The sequence below is a fragment of the Canis aureus genome, chromosome 2, assembly GCF_053574225.1.
Source record: "Canis aureus isolate CA01 chromosome 2, VMU_Caureus_v.1.0, whole genome shotgun sequence".
Lineage (NCBI taxonomy): Eukaryota > Metazoa > Chordata > Mammalia > Carnivora > Canidae > Canis > Canis aureus.
In genome coordinates this window covers 75,438,457-75,457,953 of record NC_135612.1, presented here as the reverse complement: position 1 = coordinate 75,457,953, position 19,497 = coordinate 75,438,457, and the positions used below count along the sequence as shown (strand labels likewise).

The 19,497-nt window shown below is 42.8% G+C and overlaps 1 protein-coding gene across 1 annotated transcript in view; it reads right to left on the bottom strand.

The window, feature by feature from the left end:
- Positions 1 to 19,497, bottom strand: part of RELL1 (RELT like 1) — a 62,979-nt gene that overhangs the window by 18,937 nt on the left and 24,545 nt on the right. The window contains exons 2-5 of the mRNA XM_077879700.1: positions 13,807 to 14,031; positions 11,261 to 11,332; positions 3,649 to 3,706; positions 1,041 to 1,277 (exon numbers count right to left, since the gene is read on the bottom strand). Of these exons, the coding sequence (XP_077735826.1) occupies positions 1,041 to 1,277; positions 3,649 to 3,706; positions 11,261 to 11,332; positions 13,807 to 14,031 (592 nt within the window). The remainder of the gene's footprint in view (positions 1 to 1,040; positions 1,278 to 3,648; positions 3,707 to 11,260; positions 11,333 to 13,806; positions 14,032 to 19,497) is intronic.

Here is a 19,497-nt window from a genome sequence, read left to right as displayed (position 1 = left end):
CCCTGCTCCCCACGAGCAGACCATGAGGGATGGCCGGGGAACTGAGGTCTAGACAGCAGCATGTAAGCAAAACGGAAATGTGCCACTTCCAGGCCTGTCTCATCAAACCTCTTAGGAACAATGCTCCTTGCACTTTCTCCTTCTACTAGCACACCTGGCAGAGCCACAAGGTGGAAAGCACCTGGGCCTCTGGACGGCTACCCTAAGAGCCACCCGCCGATCTTTAGGTCTGCACAAGTGAGATATAAACTTCTGTTCTGCATCTGGCTGAGATTTGGGCTTTACCTATTAGAATAAGAGTGCTGGTGAATTCTGTGTATCAACTTGGCTGGACTAACAGATGCCCAGAGAGCTGGTCCCACATTCTTTCTGGGTGTGCCTGTGAGGGTGTTTCCAGGAGAGATTAATCAGCTCTTGAGTCCATATATAGATTGAGCGAAGAAGATAGTCCTCACCAATGAGGATCGGTGTCACCAAATCCCTTAAGGGCATGAATGGACCAGGTCCATCCTTTTCCAATGGAAAAAAGTCCAGAAAGGAAGCACAAGGGTTTGTCTTTTCCTGCCCCTCAACATCCACCCCCTGGTTCTTGGGCTTTCAGAATAGGGCTGAATTATACCACCAGCTTCCTGGGTCTCCAGCTTTCAGAGGGCAGATGGTGGGACCTCTTGGCCTCCATAATCATGCCAGCTAATTCCTATAATAAATCTCCTCATATATAAATAAATAAATTATATATATGTATATGTATTATATATATATATATATTAGCTCTGCTTCTCCAGAAAACCGTAATAGAGCAAGTAATTAATTTTTTACCTTAATTAATACACCTGACACCTGATCTAGCAATACCCACCTCTTAGGATTATTTTGCTGTTGGAAAAATGTAGGACTCAGAGCAGAAAACATCTAGAAGGCCCAGAGATATAACCCAAGCCAGGCTTAGGACATCATACTCTATATTTAACAGCTACACACAAATCCACACACCACAGCAAGTACGTCACACAAACCCAAAGCATCAACAGGGATCTTACCTGCCAACAGAGAGGACAGTGACCTCTCCTTGACGCCTTGCATGGCCCTGTTTGGACTTGTTGGTGGGTCTTATGAAGTGCCACCGCTTGTGCCTACACCGATGACACACGTCCCTCTCAACAGCACCTCCTACTGTGTGTAGATGGTGGCCACAGATGTGTTTTCCTGGGGTGCCTCCTGGGGACAAGGGCCCCGGGCTCACAGGCGGGCTCCCAGGAGTGCTGGGAGTCACAGGGCTATGGTGGGAAAACGGAAAAGGCAAAACTGGTTACTTCAATAAAGTCCTAGCTAAGGCGATCTCTCCCCTACAATGCAAGTTGCAGGATTAAATCACAGCCGAGTGTCTGCCTTGGTCTCTAAACAAAGAGATCCCCTGAACATATGGGCCTTGAAGGAGAAAAACACGTAAGTTCCACTCAAATCATCAAATGACTTAAAGTAGAATATTTGATCCAGACTGATTATTGCATCAAAGGAAGAAAGCTTTTCAGTCAAGATATCAAAAGTAATGCTTAAGAGATGTTGACAGTGTTGATAATAGTAATGAAAATAGCTAACACTTAGTATTCTAAGCATTTGATACAGTTCATCTTTACAAAACCCCATGAGAGTGGTATTATGAGTTTCCTCATTTTAAAAATGAGAAGTTAAGTAACTTGCCCCAGGTCACACAGCTAATAAGTGATGGATCTGAGATCCAAATCTGGAAAGCCTAATTCTAGAAACCATGCTCTTAACTGCCATGCTATAGTGCTTCAGAAACAAGGGATACTGAGAAAAAATCCAGCCAGTCCATCCATCCAAACTATAAAAAGCAGAAGTAAACAGGTCAGATGTTGGCTCCCTTCAAAAGGCACATCAGGACTCTGGTCCACTAGGAAAGGAAGACTTAAAACAGGACAGGGCCAGCCTGACCAGGAATCAGCCCTCTGACGTGGTACAGGTAGGTGTAGGTTTGGCGGGGGTGGGGGGTTGGCAGGTCACCACAGAGCCTGAGACTGGGGCCTGGGCCAGCAGCCCCAGAGGCACATGGCAGTCTTACGACAGCATATAAACCAGCTTTTCTGCTCCTGGAAGCCGGCCCACTTGTACTTTTCAAAAGAAGTGTGCAGACTAGGGAGATAGTTTCAAACATCCTAGGTAGTCAAGTTTTCTGGAGTTCTTCAGGGATGCTCTTTAGATGGTTATATTAAAAACACTCAGCAGTAGCTGAGACCAAAAAAAAAAAAAAGAAGAAGTGAAATTAACACCACATTGAAGAAAGCTGAATTCAAAATTTTAATAACATTCATTCAACAAACATTTATCAAATACACAAAACCCAACGAGAGGCATTATCCATTGCCCCAAGATAACTGAGGCAAACGTGCCAGGAAACAACATGGTCCGAACACCAGGTAGGTGGTCTGTGGTCAGGGCTGGAACATGGGAGAAATCCCAGCTCATGTGTCCCTAAGAACTATCCTGCCAGAGCTTCCTAAACTGACCTTCCTGCACTTTAAGTGACCTCAGTAAAGGGCAAATCTAACATGGCAGTTGGACAAACACACTGTAGGTATCTAAGATGTGCTGGGTGCACCACCCACAGAGTAAACAGGAAAAGGTCCAAATTCCCTTTGCTCTGTCCCTTGGTCCAGTCTGCCTTCCTAGCCCTTTTTGCTACTATCCACAGTGCATTCTCTGGCTGCCCCAGACCAGAACTCTCCTGGGCGTGTCCCATACTTTATGCTCCAGTGTTTTTGCCCTGGGCTTTCTCCGCCTACAAGCAGTCCCTACCTCTGTCTCTGCTGGTCACATGCCTGGCTCAGATGGCATTTCTGTGAGCCTTCACGGACTTCCCAAAGCCCCACAGAGACCCCAGAGCATCCAGTGTTTGCTTCTCCTGCAGCATGGCCATGCTCCCCATCATAAGGCCTCATGCCCCAGGCTCCATTCCCCACTAGACTGAGCCCTCTGTGCCAAGGATCTGTGAATGCCCAGCCCCAGCACTGAGCAGACATTCAATAAATGCTTCTTGCTGAAGAAACAAACAAACAAAAACTATATAGGAATACAGTTCTCTAAAATTCATTAAAAGGGAATATAATCTCAACAACCCAACCAGCCTGATTTTCGCTTCATCGTCATTATTCGCGGACGGCTTTCAATGTGCCAGGCCCCATGTCTTCCTTACAATAACCCAAGGAAGTGGGTGCAATAGTTATCTCCATTTATAAATGATGGAACTGGAGCTCCTAGAGTGGAGTTAACTTGCCCACAGAGAAATGGTCACTATGTGGTGGAGATGGGACTCAACCGAGGTGCCCAACTGCATGGCTGTTATTTCTTTGTCATATCTCCAACACCGCAATCCTCAGTTGGGGCTGAATTCGCCCCAGGGGGCACTGATGATGTGTGGGGACGTTCTGGGTTGTCACAAGAGGACACCAGCATCTAGTGAGAGGAGCTCAGGAGTGCTAATAAACACCCCACGATGGGCAGGACAGTTGCCCACAGCAAAGAATTATCTGGCCCAAATGTCAACCAAGCCAAAGCTGAGAAATCTGCTCCAGTAGATAACTGGGGGGGAAAAATAAGTGCCACTAAATAGAGGGGAGAAGTGCTTACCTTTCAGGGTCCCCCAGGCTGTTATCTGCTACCATTGCCTTTAAAACATCAACGTTTGCTAAGGAAAAAAAAAAAAGAAAGCAAAGAATTAAAAAGAAGTGAATCACACAATCACAGAATGATCACATCAGAAAAGCTGTTGGAAGGAAAATAAGAGAAAAGCTGTTGGAAAAACATCTGAGTTCCTTCAGGTCACGGGGTCCTGGGGTCCCGGAGAAGGGAGGGTTTCTCCCAAGGTAACCCCTCGAAATGGCACCATCTGCAGAAAACTTTCAGCACGCAAGAACTTAGTATGAGTGACAGAGGATCCACACAAAGGAAAGCAGATCACACCAGAGAGCTGTGCTTCCTACATATCATTCCAATATAACACAGAAAAATACATTTCTTTCCCCCTCCCAAACTACAGGGAAATTTTCATGCTGCTTTCCGCTGCATTCAACTCACTTTGCCAAATATGTAGTGAGATGTATGTCTCAAGAGACCTGTATTCTGGGGCACGTGGGTGGCTCAGTGCTTGAGCATCTGCCTTTGGCTCAGGTTGTGATCCCAGGGTTCCGGAATCGAGTACCGCCTATAATTCCCCCCACAGGGAGCCTGCTTCTCCCTCTACCTATGTCTCTGCCTCTCTCTGTGTCTTTCATGAAAAAAATAAATATAATCTTAAAAAAGAGAGAGAGAGAGAGACCTGTATTCTAACAACTTGCATGTGCCCCAATGATTAGCCTTAACCTCTGGATACCCACATTATTATCAAGTCTATCCCACATATAATCAGGGATGTGAGAGAGTTAATTTTCCAGGTGCGCCATTTGGCTTAACTCGGCTTCAGGACCATAGAAGATCTTAACTCTGACCAGATACCTTAAATTTTCAAGAGTTGGTCACACATACAGGTTACCTAATAGGGACTGAATCAAACCAGACTTCTAGTGTTAATTTTTTTAAGGTCAGGAGTAGGCTGTCAACCAAAGCAAACTCAATCTAAGCTTTTTGAGTCCCCACTCCACACTCCACCCCCACAGACACACATGTTCTTTCTGTCTCTTACAGGGTGGTCAAACTCTCAAGGATGAAAGACTAAGTGAATGTTCAAGTTTCTCTCGGATATTCAATTGGCAAGTCCAAATGTTATTACTGACTGCTAACCTTTTGATTGATTTTTTTAAGTGCTGTTCTCATGAGGAACCACAAATTCTCCAGAGACAAAAGAATAAAAAATCACTATTTGCCATGGGAGCCAACAGCAACATTTAACATTTAACATAACAAATGACATCCCTAGAGAGGAAAATTAACTCTAGCTCCAACACTACTGCTCTTAAGTATTAACAGTTACAGGTTTGTATGGTGCTTCTCAATCTTTTAAAAATTAAAGGATTTTTAAAAATATTTTATTTATTTACTTGAGAGAGATCGAGCACAAATGGGACGGAGGTAAAGAGGAGAGAGAGGGGGGAAAGGGCAGAGGGAGAAGGAGAAGCAGACTCTCTGCTGAGCAGGGAGCGTCCACGGGGTTGGGTTCGATTCCAGGATCCTGAGATATGACCTGAGCCAAAGGCAGCTGCTTAACCGACTGAGCCACCGAGGTGCCCCAAAATTTAAGTTTTTTAATTTAAATAATTATTGCTCCACCCAGGAGCCTTTTGCAACATCTTTTTCCTAATCACCCCCTTGTGAAATTATAATACTGCAGACAGATATCTGTTTATGTCCTGTACATATAGTTATGCTTTATGTATAAAATAATAAGGGGTTTTTGCCCCCATGATCCATTTTCCCCCTTTTTAACCCTTGCAAATGCATAGGTTTTTTGTTTTTTGTTTTTTTTTTAAAGAACTATTAACACAGCATACCATCTTTTCTAAAAGAAATATTCTCTTTGGCCTTCATGACTCTCTATGACAATGTCCAAACACATTCCCTAACACATGTTCTGACCTACATAAGACTCCTGTCATTACTGAAAAAGTGCTGAAATGATTGGCAGTTGTCTTTTCCCACACCACAAAGGCAAATTTAAATATAATCTAGTGATGCCAGTCATTTTCCCTTTTAATTAATAAGGACTCAGAAAATTAATTTTTGTTTAGACAAAAGGTTTGGGACTACATCCAATAATTTGCCAGTTGACACTTATTCTCTCTCTACCATCATTTACTATACTTGGAGACTATAAACATTAAAGACGGGAGACAACAACAGAAGTCATGAAAGTAAAGAAAGCAGTAATAGCTCTCACTTATAAGAATGAGCTTTTTAAAAACAAAAGTTTAAATCATTGCCCTAGAAAATTAATCACTCCCTTAGAAACATGGGATCAGAAAACAATCAAGGAAGATTATTAAAATATATCAAAATCGTTCCTAAAACTGTTTTTTTTATAGACTTGTGTTGTTTCTTCTGTATTCATGTACCTCGCCCTACCTCTTAGAAAAATTTTTAAATGGTCCCTTGTTTGCCATGAGTGAATTCTTTAAGAGTAGACTCGAGTTTCTGTGTCAACATCATTCACACCCTCCCTGTCTGAGGAAGGTTCGGTATGTGGGGTCATGTGGTTTCCTGGGTTGAGAAAACTTTCCACCATGCTTTAATTTGGTTGTAAAATTACAATGAAAGAGCAACCATCTGATTAAGTTCTACTGAATCTACTGCTTTCTTTACTTTCAGTCTTATGTAGGTCAACATCTCCTCCTTGATTGTTACTCATAATTACAATAAGCAATAAAGGAAATGCTCCCCTGTACTTGTCTCCCTTCATGGGTTTCCAGAGAACGGGAAGAGTCAGTTACGGAGTAAGGAAAACCTGGCAAAAACAGGAGACATTTTCTAGAGGGTAATAATTTCAAAAAATGCTTCCACTCTTCTGTCCTGAATCTCTGCCTGACCGTAGATATAAAGCAGTCAAAAGCAGGCAAGAAGAATGTCCTGTTTTCTCTCCCACCACTCTCCCCTTCAAAGATTCCCTTGTGGGGCGCGCCTGGGGGGCTCAGTCAGTTGAGTGCCTGACTCTTGATTTCGGCTCAGGTCACGGTCTCAGGGTCCTGGGATCAAGCCCTGAGTTGGGCTTCCCACTCAGCATGGAGTCTGCTTGTCTCCCTCCCCCTCTGTCCCTCCTGCTGCTCTCTCACTTTTTCTCAAATCAATTTAAAAAATAAAATCATTTTTAAAAAAGGATTCCCTTGCAATCAAAGCAAATCCCCCAGGTGAGAACTATTGCCACTACCAAAATTAGAATACTGCTGTGTGCCAGCCACTTGGCCAAAGGCTTTACAGACCTTACCATGTTTGACTCTCCTGATAGACATAGAGACTGAGGCCCTAAAGCTTAGAGCTGACTGGCCAGCGTAATACAGCCAGCATGACGGACCTGGACACAAACCCTGGTCCATCAGACTCTAGGGTAGATGCTATAGACTCCAACGTTCTCCTTCTTACTTCTTCAATATCCAAACACTCAATGGTTAATAGTTTAATGCTTCACAGGATGTTTGCGTAATCATTATAGCAAGTCTCAGAGACGTACTTGAGAATGATAATTTATAATGGAATCCCTCTTGCCATAATATAAATTGAGCCTCAAGGTAAGAATTTCACAAAAGGATCCCTCTGCCTGATGTGAATAATGAGGAGCACCTGGAGAATAATCCCAGTACTCTTCCTTGTTACCAGATGACACAGGTTAAGGGCCCGGCAGAGAGCCTGAGCTATAGACTTGCTGGTACTTCCCAAATGCCCACAAAACTCAAGAAAACCCCAGGGACCACCCGTACACTCTTCAATTCAGTCTACTCAGAAAGACAAATTAAGTTAAGGGTAGCACTGTGGTTAATCCAAGCCTGGAGATTAGCCGGAGAATAATCAGTATGCAGGTCAGCTGATGACTCTATGCCCCTAGAGATTTATCTAAACTAACCTGATTTGCAACATTCAAGACATGATATATTTAAACCATAAACAAGAATGTCACCATGAGTACAGGTGAAATATTACCCCATTAGCCAAATGAAAAATGCAAAGCAGAAAACTACTCATAAATCATGATTGCAAATGTTTTTAAATATGCAAATTAGGCAAAGGAGACCTAAATAAACAACGGCAAATGGTAATGGATGGTTAGTATTTCCATTTTATTCCTCTTTTTTTTCCAATTTAAAAAAAAGGAAAATTAAATTAACATCAACAGGGAGGTCTAAATTGATACTAAGTTCAGAGACTGTTCATGACATAGACAAAAGATTAAAAATGCATTTGTTCTATAGAGGATTGAAGCCTCAAAGCAAACTAAAAAGCTAGGTTATAAACTGGGAAGAGACTTTAAGTATGGATCTAATTCTGCCCCTGTGGTCTGAGCACTGGCTGGAAGGCAGAGATGGCCATGTCTGGAAAAGGGTTTTTGGGGAGGTGAGATGTCTCCTCATGGCCAAGGAGAACCACCACCCATCCTCAGAGGTCATGCTCACAGGCAGATGAGTGAAGGCAGGGACGAGGGAAGAGAGGAGAGAGAATTGGGGATCAGAGGAGAGAGAAGGAAAACAGTGGCTTAGCTGTTTCTCTAATGGACCTACCGGTCATTGGTCATCAATGCAAAGGAAACAAAGAGACTACTTTCCAAAAGGAAAGCACAGCATTACAACAGAAAAGAAGGGACGCCTGGGTGGCTCAGTGGTTGAGCGTCTGTCTTTGGCTCAGGTCACGATCCTGGTCCAGGAATCGAGTCCTGCAGGGAGCCTGCTTCTCCCTCTGCCTACATCTCCGCCTCTCTCTGTCTCTCATGAATAAATCGATAAAATCTTAAATAAACTAATTAATTAAATAAAATAGAAAAGGACTGGAGTGCCCGGGTGGCACAGTCAGTTAAGCTTTTGACCCTTAATCTGAGCTCAGGTCTCGATCTCAGGATCAGGAGTTTAGGCCCTGCATTGGGCTCCACACTGGGCACAGGGCCTACTTCAAAAAATAGTAATAATAATAAACAAAGAAAATTAAAAAGGACAGACCTCTCCGCCAACAACTGTGGGAGGTGAGGAAATTACACAGCGTACTTGTTCCAGCGCATCAAATGCTTCTCCTCTGCTGCCATGAAGAGAAGGGGCCCACTATGGGTGCCACCCTGCCATGCACTGGCTGTATGAACTCTGGGCCTCTGTTTTCCCATCTGCAAAATGGGATGGCAAAAGGGCCTACCTGCCTCCATAAGGTAGTTTTGAGAATTTAATGAGTTAATGCTTAAGGAGTTTTATCAACTATCACATCTGCGCTTTATCCCCTTGAAAGGAAGATGCTTTCCGTCCCACCCTCCTGACACCAGGAAAGAGATCGTAACAGCAAGTGGTTATGAACAGACCCTGGAGTTAGATGCTAGAGTTCAAATCTCAGCTCTGCCACCTGCCACCTGCCAGCTGCTGGCATGTGATATTCGCATTAGCCAAGCCCTGTGAGCCTCTCGGTTTCTCAGCTGCAAAATGGGAACCAAGTATCTGAATTGTAAGGTTGTTGGCCCCTAGAAAGCCCTTAGACCAGGCCTGGCGCACAGCAAACAGTGCATCCTAGGACGCTGTATATAAGAACTTCAGCTCCTACAAAGTTTTTGGTTTACTTATTTCTGATTCAACAGTCAGGAAGCCACCTCACCCCACACTCACTAAGTTAGCAATTGCTCCAAGCTTTTAGAAACCCCAGGCCCAAAGGTCCCCAAGGGCCCCCAAGCCGTGTGAGGTAGTTTCCAATGCACAAGGCACACCATGCCTCACTCTGTGTACCTCTGTAATGGCTGAAGTTTCCATGCCAAGAACATATTTGTGTATTTCTTGTACAAATTAAAAACCACTTTTTATGTAAAAGAAATGTGCACCCTCGAGTGTTGAAGAATAGCATCACCAAGTACTGGTCCCTGAAGGAAGGTCTCTGGAGGATGGAGAGCAAAATACAAGTGTTCCAATCATTTTTGTTGTTATTTTAAACACCATTCTATTAAGGCTGATTATCTGGTTTTACATCCTGTAGAAACTGGACGCCACAAATTATAAGAGAGGAGACGTAATGTTGCGTAGTTGAAAGAGACTCACACAGGGCTCTGCTGTTGACTAACCATGTGAACTCAACTACTAGAAGTCTTCATTTCTGTACCTGGAAAATGGGTATAATAATACCAACTCTAGAGGGATATCCTGAGGATTAAATGAGATTATGCACATAAAGCACACTGTAAAGAACAAGGAAAATTATGCTGAACCATTTAAAATTGTGTTTTCTCTCAATCAAAAATGCTGACCAACAGCCTGGGCCAGGCAGATGATCTCACTGACAGTGAGGATATCGGGGTGGGGACCCCCAGGGAAGGGCTGGGGGCAGAGGAACAGATATTTACTGAGCAGCACAGAGGCATTTTACCTTTTGGACAAATGGCTTGGCTGCATCAGCGCACACAGCAGCAGTCAGCTCGGACTAGAGCCCCAAGGAAAATGTTTTCTTTTCAATTCTCAGGAGGACCCCAAAGTATGGCGATCTGCAGCTACCGGGGATGTGGGCAAGGAGTTCCACACACTCCAAAAGTGTCCGAGGGCCTCACCGTGTGCACCTCTGTGATGGTATCCTACTGAGCTAACAGCCAGTGTTTGGAACAAGGACCCTAATTTATCTAATCAAGATTCAATTCATCCTCTATTCCAGAAGATCGGAATTTAGAGTACACTTCAGAAGGGAAAAAATGGTTCCATCCACAAAGGTTAAACTTTTTAAAAGTTTGAACACTTCGGAGCAGATCACCAAACAGGCAAATCCGTAGAGACAGAAGCAGCAGGTGGCCACCAGATGGCTGGGGATGGGCAGCGGCCTGGGCAGGGACCACCTAACGGAGACCGAGTTTCAGCCTGGCCTCAGGACAACCTTCTGGAACTAGGCCGTGCTGATGGCTGGACATCACTCCCAACATACTTAAAGCCACTGAACTGTACATTTAATGACAACTTTTTTATGTTTTGTGTATTTTACCTCATTTCTTTTTTTTTTTTTTATTTATTTATGATAGTCACAGTGAGAGAGAGAGGCAGAGACATAGGCAGAGGGAGAAGCAGGCTCCATGCACCGGGAGCCTGACGTGGGACTCGATCCAGCGTCTCCAGGATCGCGCCCTGGGCCAAAGGCAGGCGCTAAACCGCTGCGCCACCCAGGGATCCCCCATTTCTTTTTAAGTACAAAAAAAAAAAGAATACACAGCATCTGAGTGCCTATTATACTAGGCACTTTATGTGCAAGACGTCACAACAATGCCACAAGGTAACTGTTATTTATTACCCTCCTTTGATGGAGGGGACAATGGAGGTTCCATGAGGTAAAGTGACTTTCCCCAAATCAAGGTGAGGCCAGGATCTGAAGGCAAGCCCAAGGATGGCTTTCTGCAACACTTAGACCTACTGACTCTTCGAAAACACACTTCTGCGAAACTCTCATGATCAGATAATCTGGAAGCGGACGTATTCGTGAGCTTAGGTAAAGGGTGTTGCCAATGACCAGATCCACAGGACAGGCCATACAAATTCTGACCCTTCGAAGCAGAGTTTTCAATAAAACATGAATACTAGACTGTTCTGGAACACCAAAACATCCATACCTTCATTTTTCATGATGTACTGGACAATCTGCCCAACGGTGTCACTATTTTCATTGACACTGTCATTCAACTCTGAAAGAGAAGGAGGAGCGGACAATGGGTTACACTCGGTCACCTCTGTCAAGTCAATGAGACCTCAGTGAACAGTCCCCAGAAACCTCGGCCGTGGCGCTAAGGGTCGAGGCTTTCTTCTTTCAGCCCCCAAATGCCTGACACAGCCCATAGTGACTTCCCTGGCATACCAAGGACCAAAATTATCCATCAACTTCCTCTCAAGTCCAAACACCCACTCACTTTCATGCATGTATGTCAGTCCTTATTACTACATTCCTCCCTCATCCTTTCCTTAAACCTTTAGGGGAAATGGGAAGAAAATAGTTAATCAAAACATAAGATCCTCCTTGGATTTTATTTTAACTGAAGACACACTATATAGAGTATGAATTTCTTTTTTAAATCGGGTAATTATTCATCCATGTTTAGAAGACTCTTCTTTTGTTTAAACACACTTCCAAATAACCTAAATTTTGGCTGTGGTGAGTTGTTTGCCCACAAACATGGTTTACTTTAGGAAATTCTGTATATATGACCATCTCTGGAAAAAAAAAAAAAATCAAACCTCCACCCTGAAACTGTGTAATTTCAGGGAGGAAGGAAAAGGGAGGGTTGAAATATTCCACACCCTCATTTACAGAGAACAAATCAAGGTGTGCAATGTCCTATTCGTGTACCTGGAAAAGTGGCTTCTCCATCCACAGTCAGCTTCCTCCTCCATGAAAATGCACATTTGGTTGGACAGTGCAAACGCTGACTGCTAAGGCAGCCTACAGAGCATCTGTTAAGGAGGGGAGGAGGAGGCTCGCTTTCTGTTGACAAACACTCAGCTTTGGTTTGCTCATGAGCTACACATGACTCATCCTGCAACCGGGTTCTCTCTCTGCCTCAAAGGTCAGTGGGGGTGGGAAAAACCAACAGGCCAGCAGGCTGGCAAAGAATGAAGAAGCTCCCTCCGCTGTGCCCTTTGGGTTCTCTTGAAAGGTGACTGACTCCAAAGGTCCCTTTCTGCAAAAACTGCCCTTTGAAGAACTGAAAGAGATATGGAAGGTTAGCTACTACTCCTCATGGTCCAAGTCAGGAAACGTCCCTAAAGAATGTTGAAAAGAACATCTATGGAGAAAACAGGATTTTATCTCTTGGGTTTTCCCAAACACTACCCTAACAACGCCATATTAAGAAGAAAAGGTAAGACACCCTCAAATTAATACTAAGGCACCATTTCTTGCCATACTTTTACTGCACAGTTGACACCATTACTTACTTAATAAATATAAATGCCAATCACATAGATTTAAGATAGAACGCCCCCAGCAGAAGTAATATCACAAAAGTGATAAGAGCTATTTAAATTTCCCCTTATTAGATTCTCTCTCAATAAAAATAGTAAGGATTAATATTTATGGAGTCGCCACAGGTGCCAAACACCAAATGCATCTTCTCTCTAAATTCCACAATAATCCTACAGGGTGGAGATTACTGTCCTCATTTAAATTAAATTAAAATTTTAATTAAATTGGCATTAAAATAACTAAGATTAAATTCCAGTTAAATTGCACATAGCAGAAGTCCAGAGCATATGTAACTTGCCCAGAGCCACAAGTAATGAGCTAGTAGGTGTTTAATAAGTGAAAGCCAGGTTCCAGGTATGGTTACTACAAAATCTAGACTGACACGCCACCATACCACCTAGCGTTAAGATGGATCATTTTGGGGGCACCTGAGTGGCTCAGTTGGTTAAGCACCCAATTTCAGCTCAGGTTGTGAAATCGAGCCCCTCGAAGGGCTCCATGAAGAGTGTGGAGCCTGCTTAAGATTCTCTCTCTCTCCCTCTGCCCCTCCACCGCCCCCTTTTCTCTCTCTCTCTCTCTCTGTCTCTGAGGGAAAAAAATGGATAATTTTGCTTCATAGAGCTGAAAGTATCTGTGACCGATTTCTCACTCAAAAATCACCTTAGAGGATCCCTGGGTGGCTCAGCAGTTTAGAACCTGTCTTCCGCCCAGGGTGTGATCTTGGAGTCCCATTATCGGGCTCCCTGCATGGAGCCTGTCTCTCCCTCTGCCTGTGTCTCTGCCTCACTCTCTCTCTGTCTCTCATAAATTAATAAATAAAATCTTTAAAAAATAAAAAAATAATAATCACCTTCACTTGGGCCACCTGCTTAGCTCAGTCAGTAAAGCATGTGACTCCTGAGCTCTGGGTTGTGAGTTCAGGCCCCACATTGGGTGTGGGGACTACTTAGAAATAAAATCTTAAGAAAAAAGAAAAGAAAAGAAAGAAAAGAAAAGAAAAGAAAAGAAAAGAGAAAGAAGAAAAAAGAAAAAAAAAGAAAAGAAAAGAAAAAGAAAAAGAAAAGAAAGAAAAGGAAAGGAAAGGAAAGGAAAAGGAAAAGGAAAAGGAAAAGGAAAAGGAAAAGGAAAAGGAAAAGGAAAAGAAAGAAAAGAAATCCCCCCCCACACACACATCTCCATAAAAAGACTGCCAGTATTTACCTATCTTTTCAACCTTCTCCTCTTCCACCTCTTGCTCGGCTTCTGTTGTACAACGATAGCCCTTCTTCTTAAGCAGGTGACAGATGAGGACACCAAAGAGACCCATGATGAAGAACACAGGGACAAGGGCATACGCGATATATTCTGGGTGTCCATTCCCAGTATTGTTAGTGGGCTCCGGGGTCGTCTCTGTCCTGGAGTGCAACGTGTGGCTGCCACCAATGTCTACAGAAAGAAATACACATGGTTGCATCAGACGTCTGCCCAGGACAAGAAAAGCTTGAGGACCCGGGGAAATGCTCACATCAAATTGGAGTCTGCTCCCAAAACCCAGGCCATGCAGAGACCAGCGGGTCTGGCCGTACAGAGCACAGGCTGAGGGCCAGGCTTGGCTAAAAGTCCAAGTTCCCATCTTGCCCCGCTACTCATAAACTAAGCCCCACCCTGGGTCATTTCTTTAAAACCTCTCAAGCCAGCCTCTGCTGCTTCATCTGCAGCAGTACCCACACGGTGAGGAAAGCAGGCACAGAGTTCAGGTAAAGTGTCAGGCACAAAATAAACATAGAATCATCTGGTGGCCTTAGAGCCTTCCCTAAGCTTAGTGGTTAGGAGCAAGGACCCAGGTGCCTTGGGTTCAGGTCCTGACTCCACCACCCAGCAGCAGTGCAACACTGGGCGATAACTTAGCACCTCCATGTCTCAGTTTCTTGTGAAATGGGCATACTAATTAAACCTATCCACCCTTCTAGGGTGTTATGAAGATGAAATAAATGCACATAAAACATTTAGAACCATTTTTACAACATAATAAATGCTCAACTACACAGCGGGTACCATCTGAGGCACTTGTGATATATCACGGAGTAAGACAAAGATCCTTGTCTTCATGGAGCTTATGTTTTAGAAGGGCTTAGTATATTGACAGATCTAGAGTATGAAAAAGAGAGAAAAGTACAGGATGGTGTCAAGATTTGGGCCTGGGGTGCAAACATATAAATGGAAGCATATGCATTTTTTGTTCATTCACTTATCCTAATTAAAATTTATCATATGTCCATTAGGTGAAAGGCATAAGGCTAGGAACTGGATACAGTGATAAACAACATGACTTGGCCAACAACATCTTAGAGCATGTAGAGAAACATCAGAAATGATCCCTAAACAAAACACGTGGGCAGATCATCACAGACTGAGAGAAATGCAGTCAAAAGTATACCCAGGGCAACAGGAGAAAAGGTAACAGTGAGGACCTAGTTTATGACTTCAAAAATAGGGCAGCTAGGAAGGGGGCATCTTTTGAAGAAAAGGAGAAATTTGCTTGTGGACATGTCCAAGTATCACATGGACTTATCACCAAAGGTGCCAACAGATCCTAAGAGGTCCCTACACATGGGGACCTGAATCTTCTCTAGGAAGGAGGGTGAGAAGCAGAGAACCTGGTGCGGACATCAGGAGACATGATCAACAAAGACAAGAGACAAAGAGCCAACCAACTACATAGAAAACCAGCAAGGTACCAGCCCACAGACACAAAATGAGAAGAGAATTATCAAATGAAGGTCAGGTAGGATGAGGAGTAAAGAAAAACGTGATATTTGATCGAAATGAAGTGGCATGATTTGGAATACTCAGGTTCTCAAATGATGAAACCAAGTTCTCTGCATCAGGGAGATTCCTGATGTTACTTAAGAAACCCAGAAACTGGAAAACTAGATACATTTAATTACAAGCTCTCTCAAAGAGTATTTTGATTAAAAAAAGAATCTACATGGCAATGATCGTATGGGGCAAATAGAAGGCGTGAAATAACCACATTTCATCACTGCAGCAAATAGTATTCGACAGAAGCCCAATCTGCAAACCAGAGGCTGTACAACAAAGGGCTATCAGTAGTTCATGTGGAAATACCCATTACCTTTGAACAGGAAAGGAAACTGTTGGTTTCTTAGGTTTGTAAAAGGTTGCATTCATTATTTTATCACACAATCTCTAGAATTGGGGATAACCTATATTTTTTTTCTGATTATTCTTCCAGGAATCAATATATTAAATGAATGAACAAATAAAGGGAAGCACACACCCACACCACACACACACACACATACACACACACACACACTTCCCTAACCTTATGCAAATATGTCATCCAATTTAGGATTTAATGGCCAGTTTTTTAGCAAAAACCAGAAACCTTTCTTTAACGTCCTTTACAATTCTGAGTCTTATTAATTAATTCCTTTTTAATAACACATATTCCATGCAACAGGAATAGTTGAAGCAGACAACTTCTAAGACTGAGAGAGTTTTACTCCGAGTCATGGCCTGTTTCAATCTGGAGGTGATAACCAATTCTCTTTGGGGGGAGGGGGGGCACTAGGAAGACAGAGGAAAGCGGAGAGGCTCGGAGTTGAAGCCAACAGTCCCTCCTGAATCAGGTGGTTGAGAATGTGTCTTCATTAATTTGACATGCAGCAAACCCTTGCAAACACTACATATTTAGAGTCCATGATTTATAAACAGTATCAGTCACTTAATCTCGTGTAATTACTGTACCATGGAAAAACTGAAGGAGATATGAATCTAAATTAGTGAAACATGAATTACAGAGAGATGCCATATAGCACTGAAGTTACAAGGTCACACTGCCTGGCATAAATAACAGCGTGGCCACATACTAGGTACGTCACCTTGGGCAAATTATTTAACTGCTCTGTCCTCAGTTTCCTCATTGTGAAACAAAATCAAATGACTGTACCTTTCTATGACGATTTTAAAACATGGCCCCAAATCTTTTGATTCTCTTCCAATGGAAAAGTCTGTATCTCCTCCCCTTGAATATATCTTCTGGGCTCCGCCCGGCCAATGGAGTATGTTGGAGTGATGCTCTGTCAGTTCCCAAGCTCCAGGCCCTAAGAAACCAACAGCTTCCACTGCCTGTCACTCAGGGCACTTGCTTTTGGAACACAGGCACCATGCTGTGAGGAAGTCCAAGTGTCCCCAAGAAAAGAAACCAATCATAGTCGTCAACTTGCCAACTATGTAAATGAGCCATCCTAGAAGTAGGTTCTATGGTCCCAGCTGATGTCACGTGGAGCAAACGTGAGCCGTTTCTGATGAACCCTGCCCGAGTTGGAGGTTCCTAAACAAAACGAGTGACTCTTGTTTTAAGTCACTAAGCTTTGAGGTGATTTGTTATATACCAATAGTAACCAGAAGACTACGTCATGGAGTCATTATAAGGATTAAATATACTAATACATAAAGCACTTGGAAGAATGTTTAGGAAGAGATAAGCGTCGTAAAAGTGTTTAGTCACCAGCTTGACAGAACTGGACTATCCACTAGCCACAAGAAGCTCTTCAAATTTAAGGCAACTAAAATCACAAAGTAAATATTCACAAATAATGCCTAAAAACATTTGTTAGCTTAGGTTAATTTAGCTTTCCTTCAATTTATGCTAATAACTTGTTTAGAGACACTGGCCATCTTTCTCCTTCACCCCCAGTTGAATCATATCTGAATTATAAGCAAACTGTTTGAGCCCAAATTCATAGCAGGAGTTGTTGCTGCATTATTTATAAGTCAAAAAGTGGCAAAAACCTGACTGTTTGACAGTGGAATAATAAGAAAATATCTAACTTAATCATTGTCTACCCATTTGATGGAATAATATGCATCATTTAAAACTATTCATAAAGATTTTGCAAAGGCATGAGAAAACACTGAAATTACGACATTGAATTCAAGAAACTTAACTCAGGGGTGCCTCAGTGGCTCAGTCAGTTAAGCATCCAGCTCTTGATTTTGGCTCAGGTGATAATCTCAGGGTCCTGAAATCGAGTCCCACATTGGGTTCCCTGCTCAGTGCAGAGTCTGCTTGAGATTCTTTCCCTCTTCCTCTCTCTGCCCCTTCCCTCACTCTATCTCTAATAAATAAATAAATAAAATCTTTTTAAAAAAACGAAAAGCTTGATTCAACATCTTACTTGCAGAATGGTTCAACTATTTTAAAAAATGCATAAAGGCATAAAATGTACAAAGCAATGACCAAAATATTAAATGATTCCAGGTAACTGAATAATGGGATAATTTTAAATTTTATTTTTATACTTATCTACAATTTTGCAAAATTCACATGTATTACTTTTGTACCAAGGTGGTAGAAAGACAAAGCAGAGGTTGTCAGTTGGGAATCAAAGACCCCTTTGAAAACATATGCTACTATGAAGGCTCCTATTCCAAAGTTTTGCCTCTAAGTTCTATGGGCTCTGAACCCCAAGTTCATAGAAGGGCAAGTGACTTGATCAGGATAATGCCCACGTTTCTGCATGATGAGTCATATGGCAGACATAGATGCCATTCTCTGAGATGGGAAATAACCTGAAGAAAAAAAAAAAGGAAGTTTGCTTGGTGTTGAATTTTATTTCCTCCCAATTCAAATGCTGAAGTACCCCAAGTACTTCAGAATGTGATCTTACTAAAAGACAAGGTCCTTACAAAGATAATCAAATTAAAATGAGATTATTTGAGTGGACTCAAATCCCATATGACTGCTGACTTTATAAAAGGGAAAATTTGGAGGCAGGTGGGCACAGAAGGAGAATACCATGTGAAGATAAAGGCAGAGATGGGATGATGCTTCCAAAGGCAAAAGGCGAAAGGCAAAAGAAGGCCAAAGACTGCCAGCAAACCACCAGCAACAAGGAGAGAAGCATGGAATAGATTCTTCATGGACCTCTGAAGGAAGAAACCTTCCCGATCTTGATCTTAGAATTAATTCTACCCTCCAGACTGTGAGATAATAAACTTCCCTTGTTTAAGACGCCCAGTTTGTGGTACTTTGTTCCAGCAGCCTTAGCAATATACGTGGCATGGAAAGGACAACATCACGAGCTCAGTTTTGAACATGTGGAGATAGAGGTAAGCGTATGGAAAGCTAAGCCTATGGAAAGGTAAGCATATTTCCACGACTAGTTGGAAGATATCCATTAAGCAACTGGTTCTACTCCACGAGGAAGCTGAGGAAGAAAAGCCAGGGCTCTCCTCTAGAATGTGGAGGATAGAGATTCCAGAAGGGATAAGCAGTCAGCGAGGTCAGATGCTGCAAGAGAGCAATTAAAATAGGAAGGAAATGGAAAATGGGGCAGCCACTATGTAAAACAATATGGTGGTTCCTCAAAAAGTTAAAAATAGAACTACCCTGTGATCTAGCAGTCCCCCTGAGCCTATTTATCCAAAAGGACTGAAATCAGGATCTTCGAGAGATACCTGCTTCCCATGTTCACAGCAGTATCATTCACAGCAGCCAAGCTATGGAAACAACCTAAATGTTCACTGATGGCTGAACAGATAAAGAAACCATGGTGTATACAGACAACTGAATCCCCTTTAGCCTTAAAGAGGAAATCCTGCCATATGTGACAATGTATATGCACCTGGAGGACATTATGCTACATGAAAAAAGCCAGTCACAGAAGGACAAATACTGCATGATTCCACTTTATGAGCCATCCAAGAGTCAAATTTATAGAACCAGAGAGTCACACGGTGGTTGCCAGGAGTGGGGGAGAGGAAAGTGGGTAGTTGGCATTCCACGGATGTAACATTTCCGGCACATTTTACGACATGGGGCCTGCTGTTAACAATACTTATCCTGCACTTAAAATTTTGTCTAGAGAGTTGATCTCATGT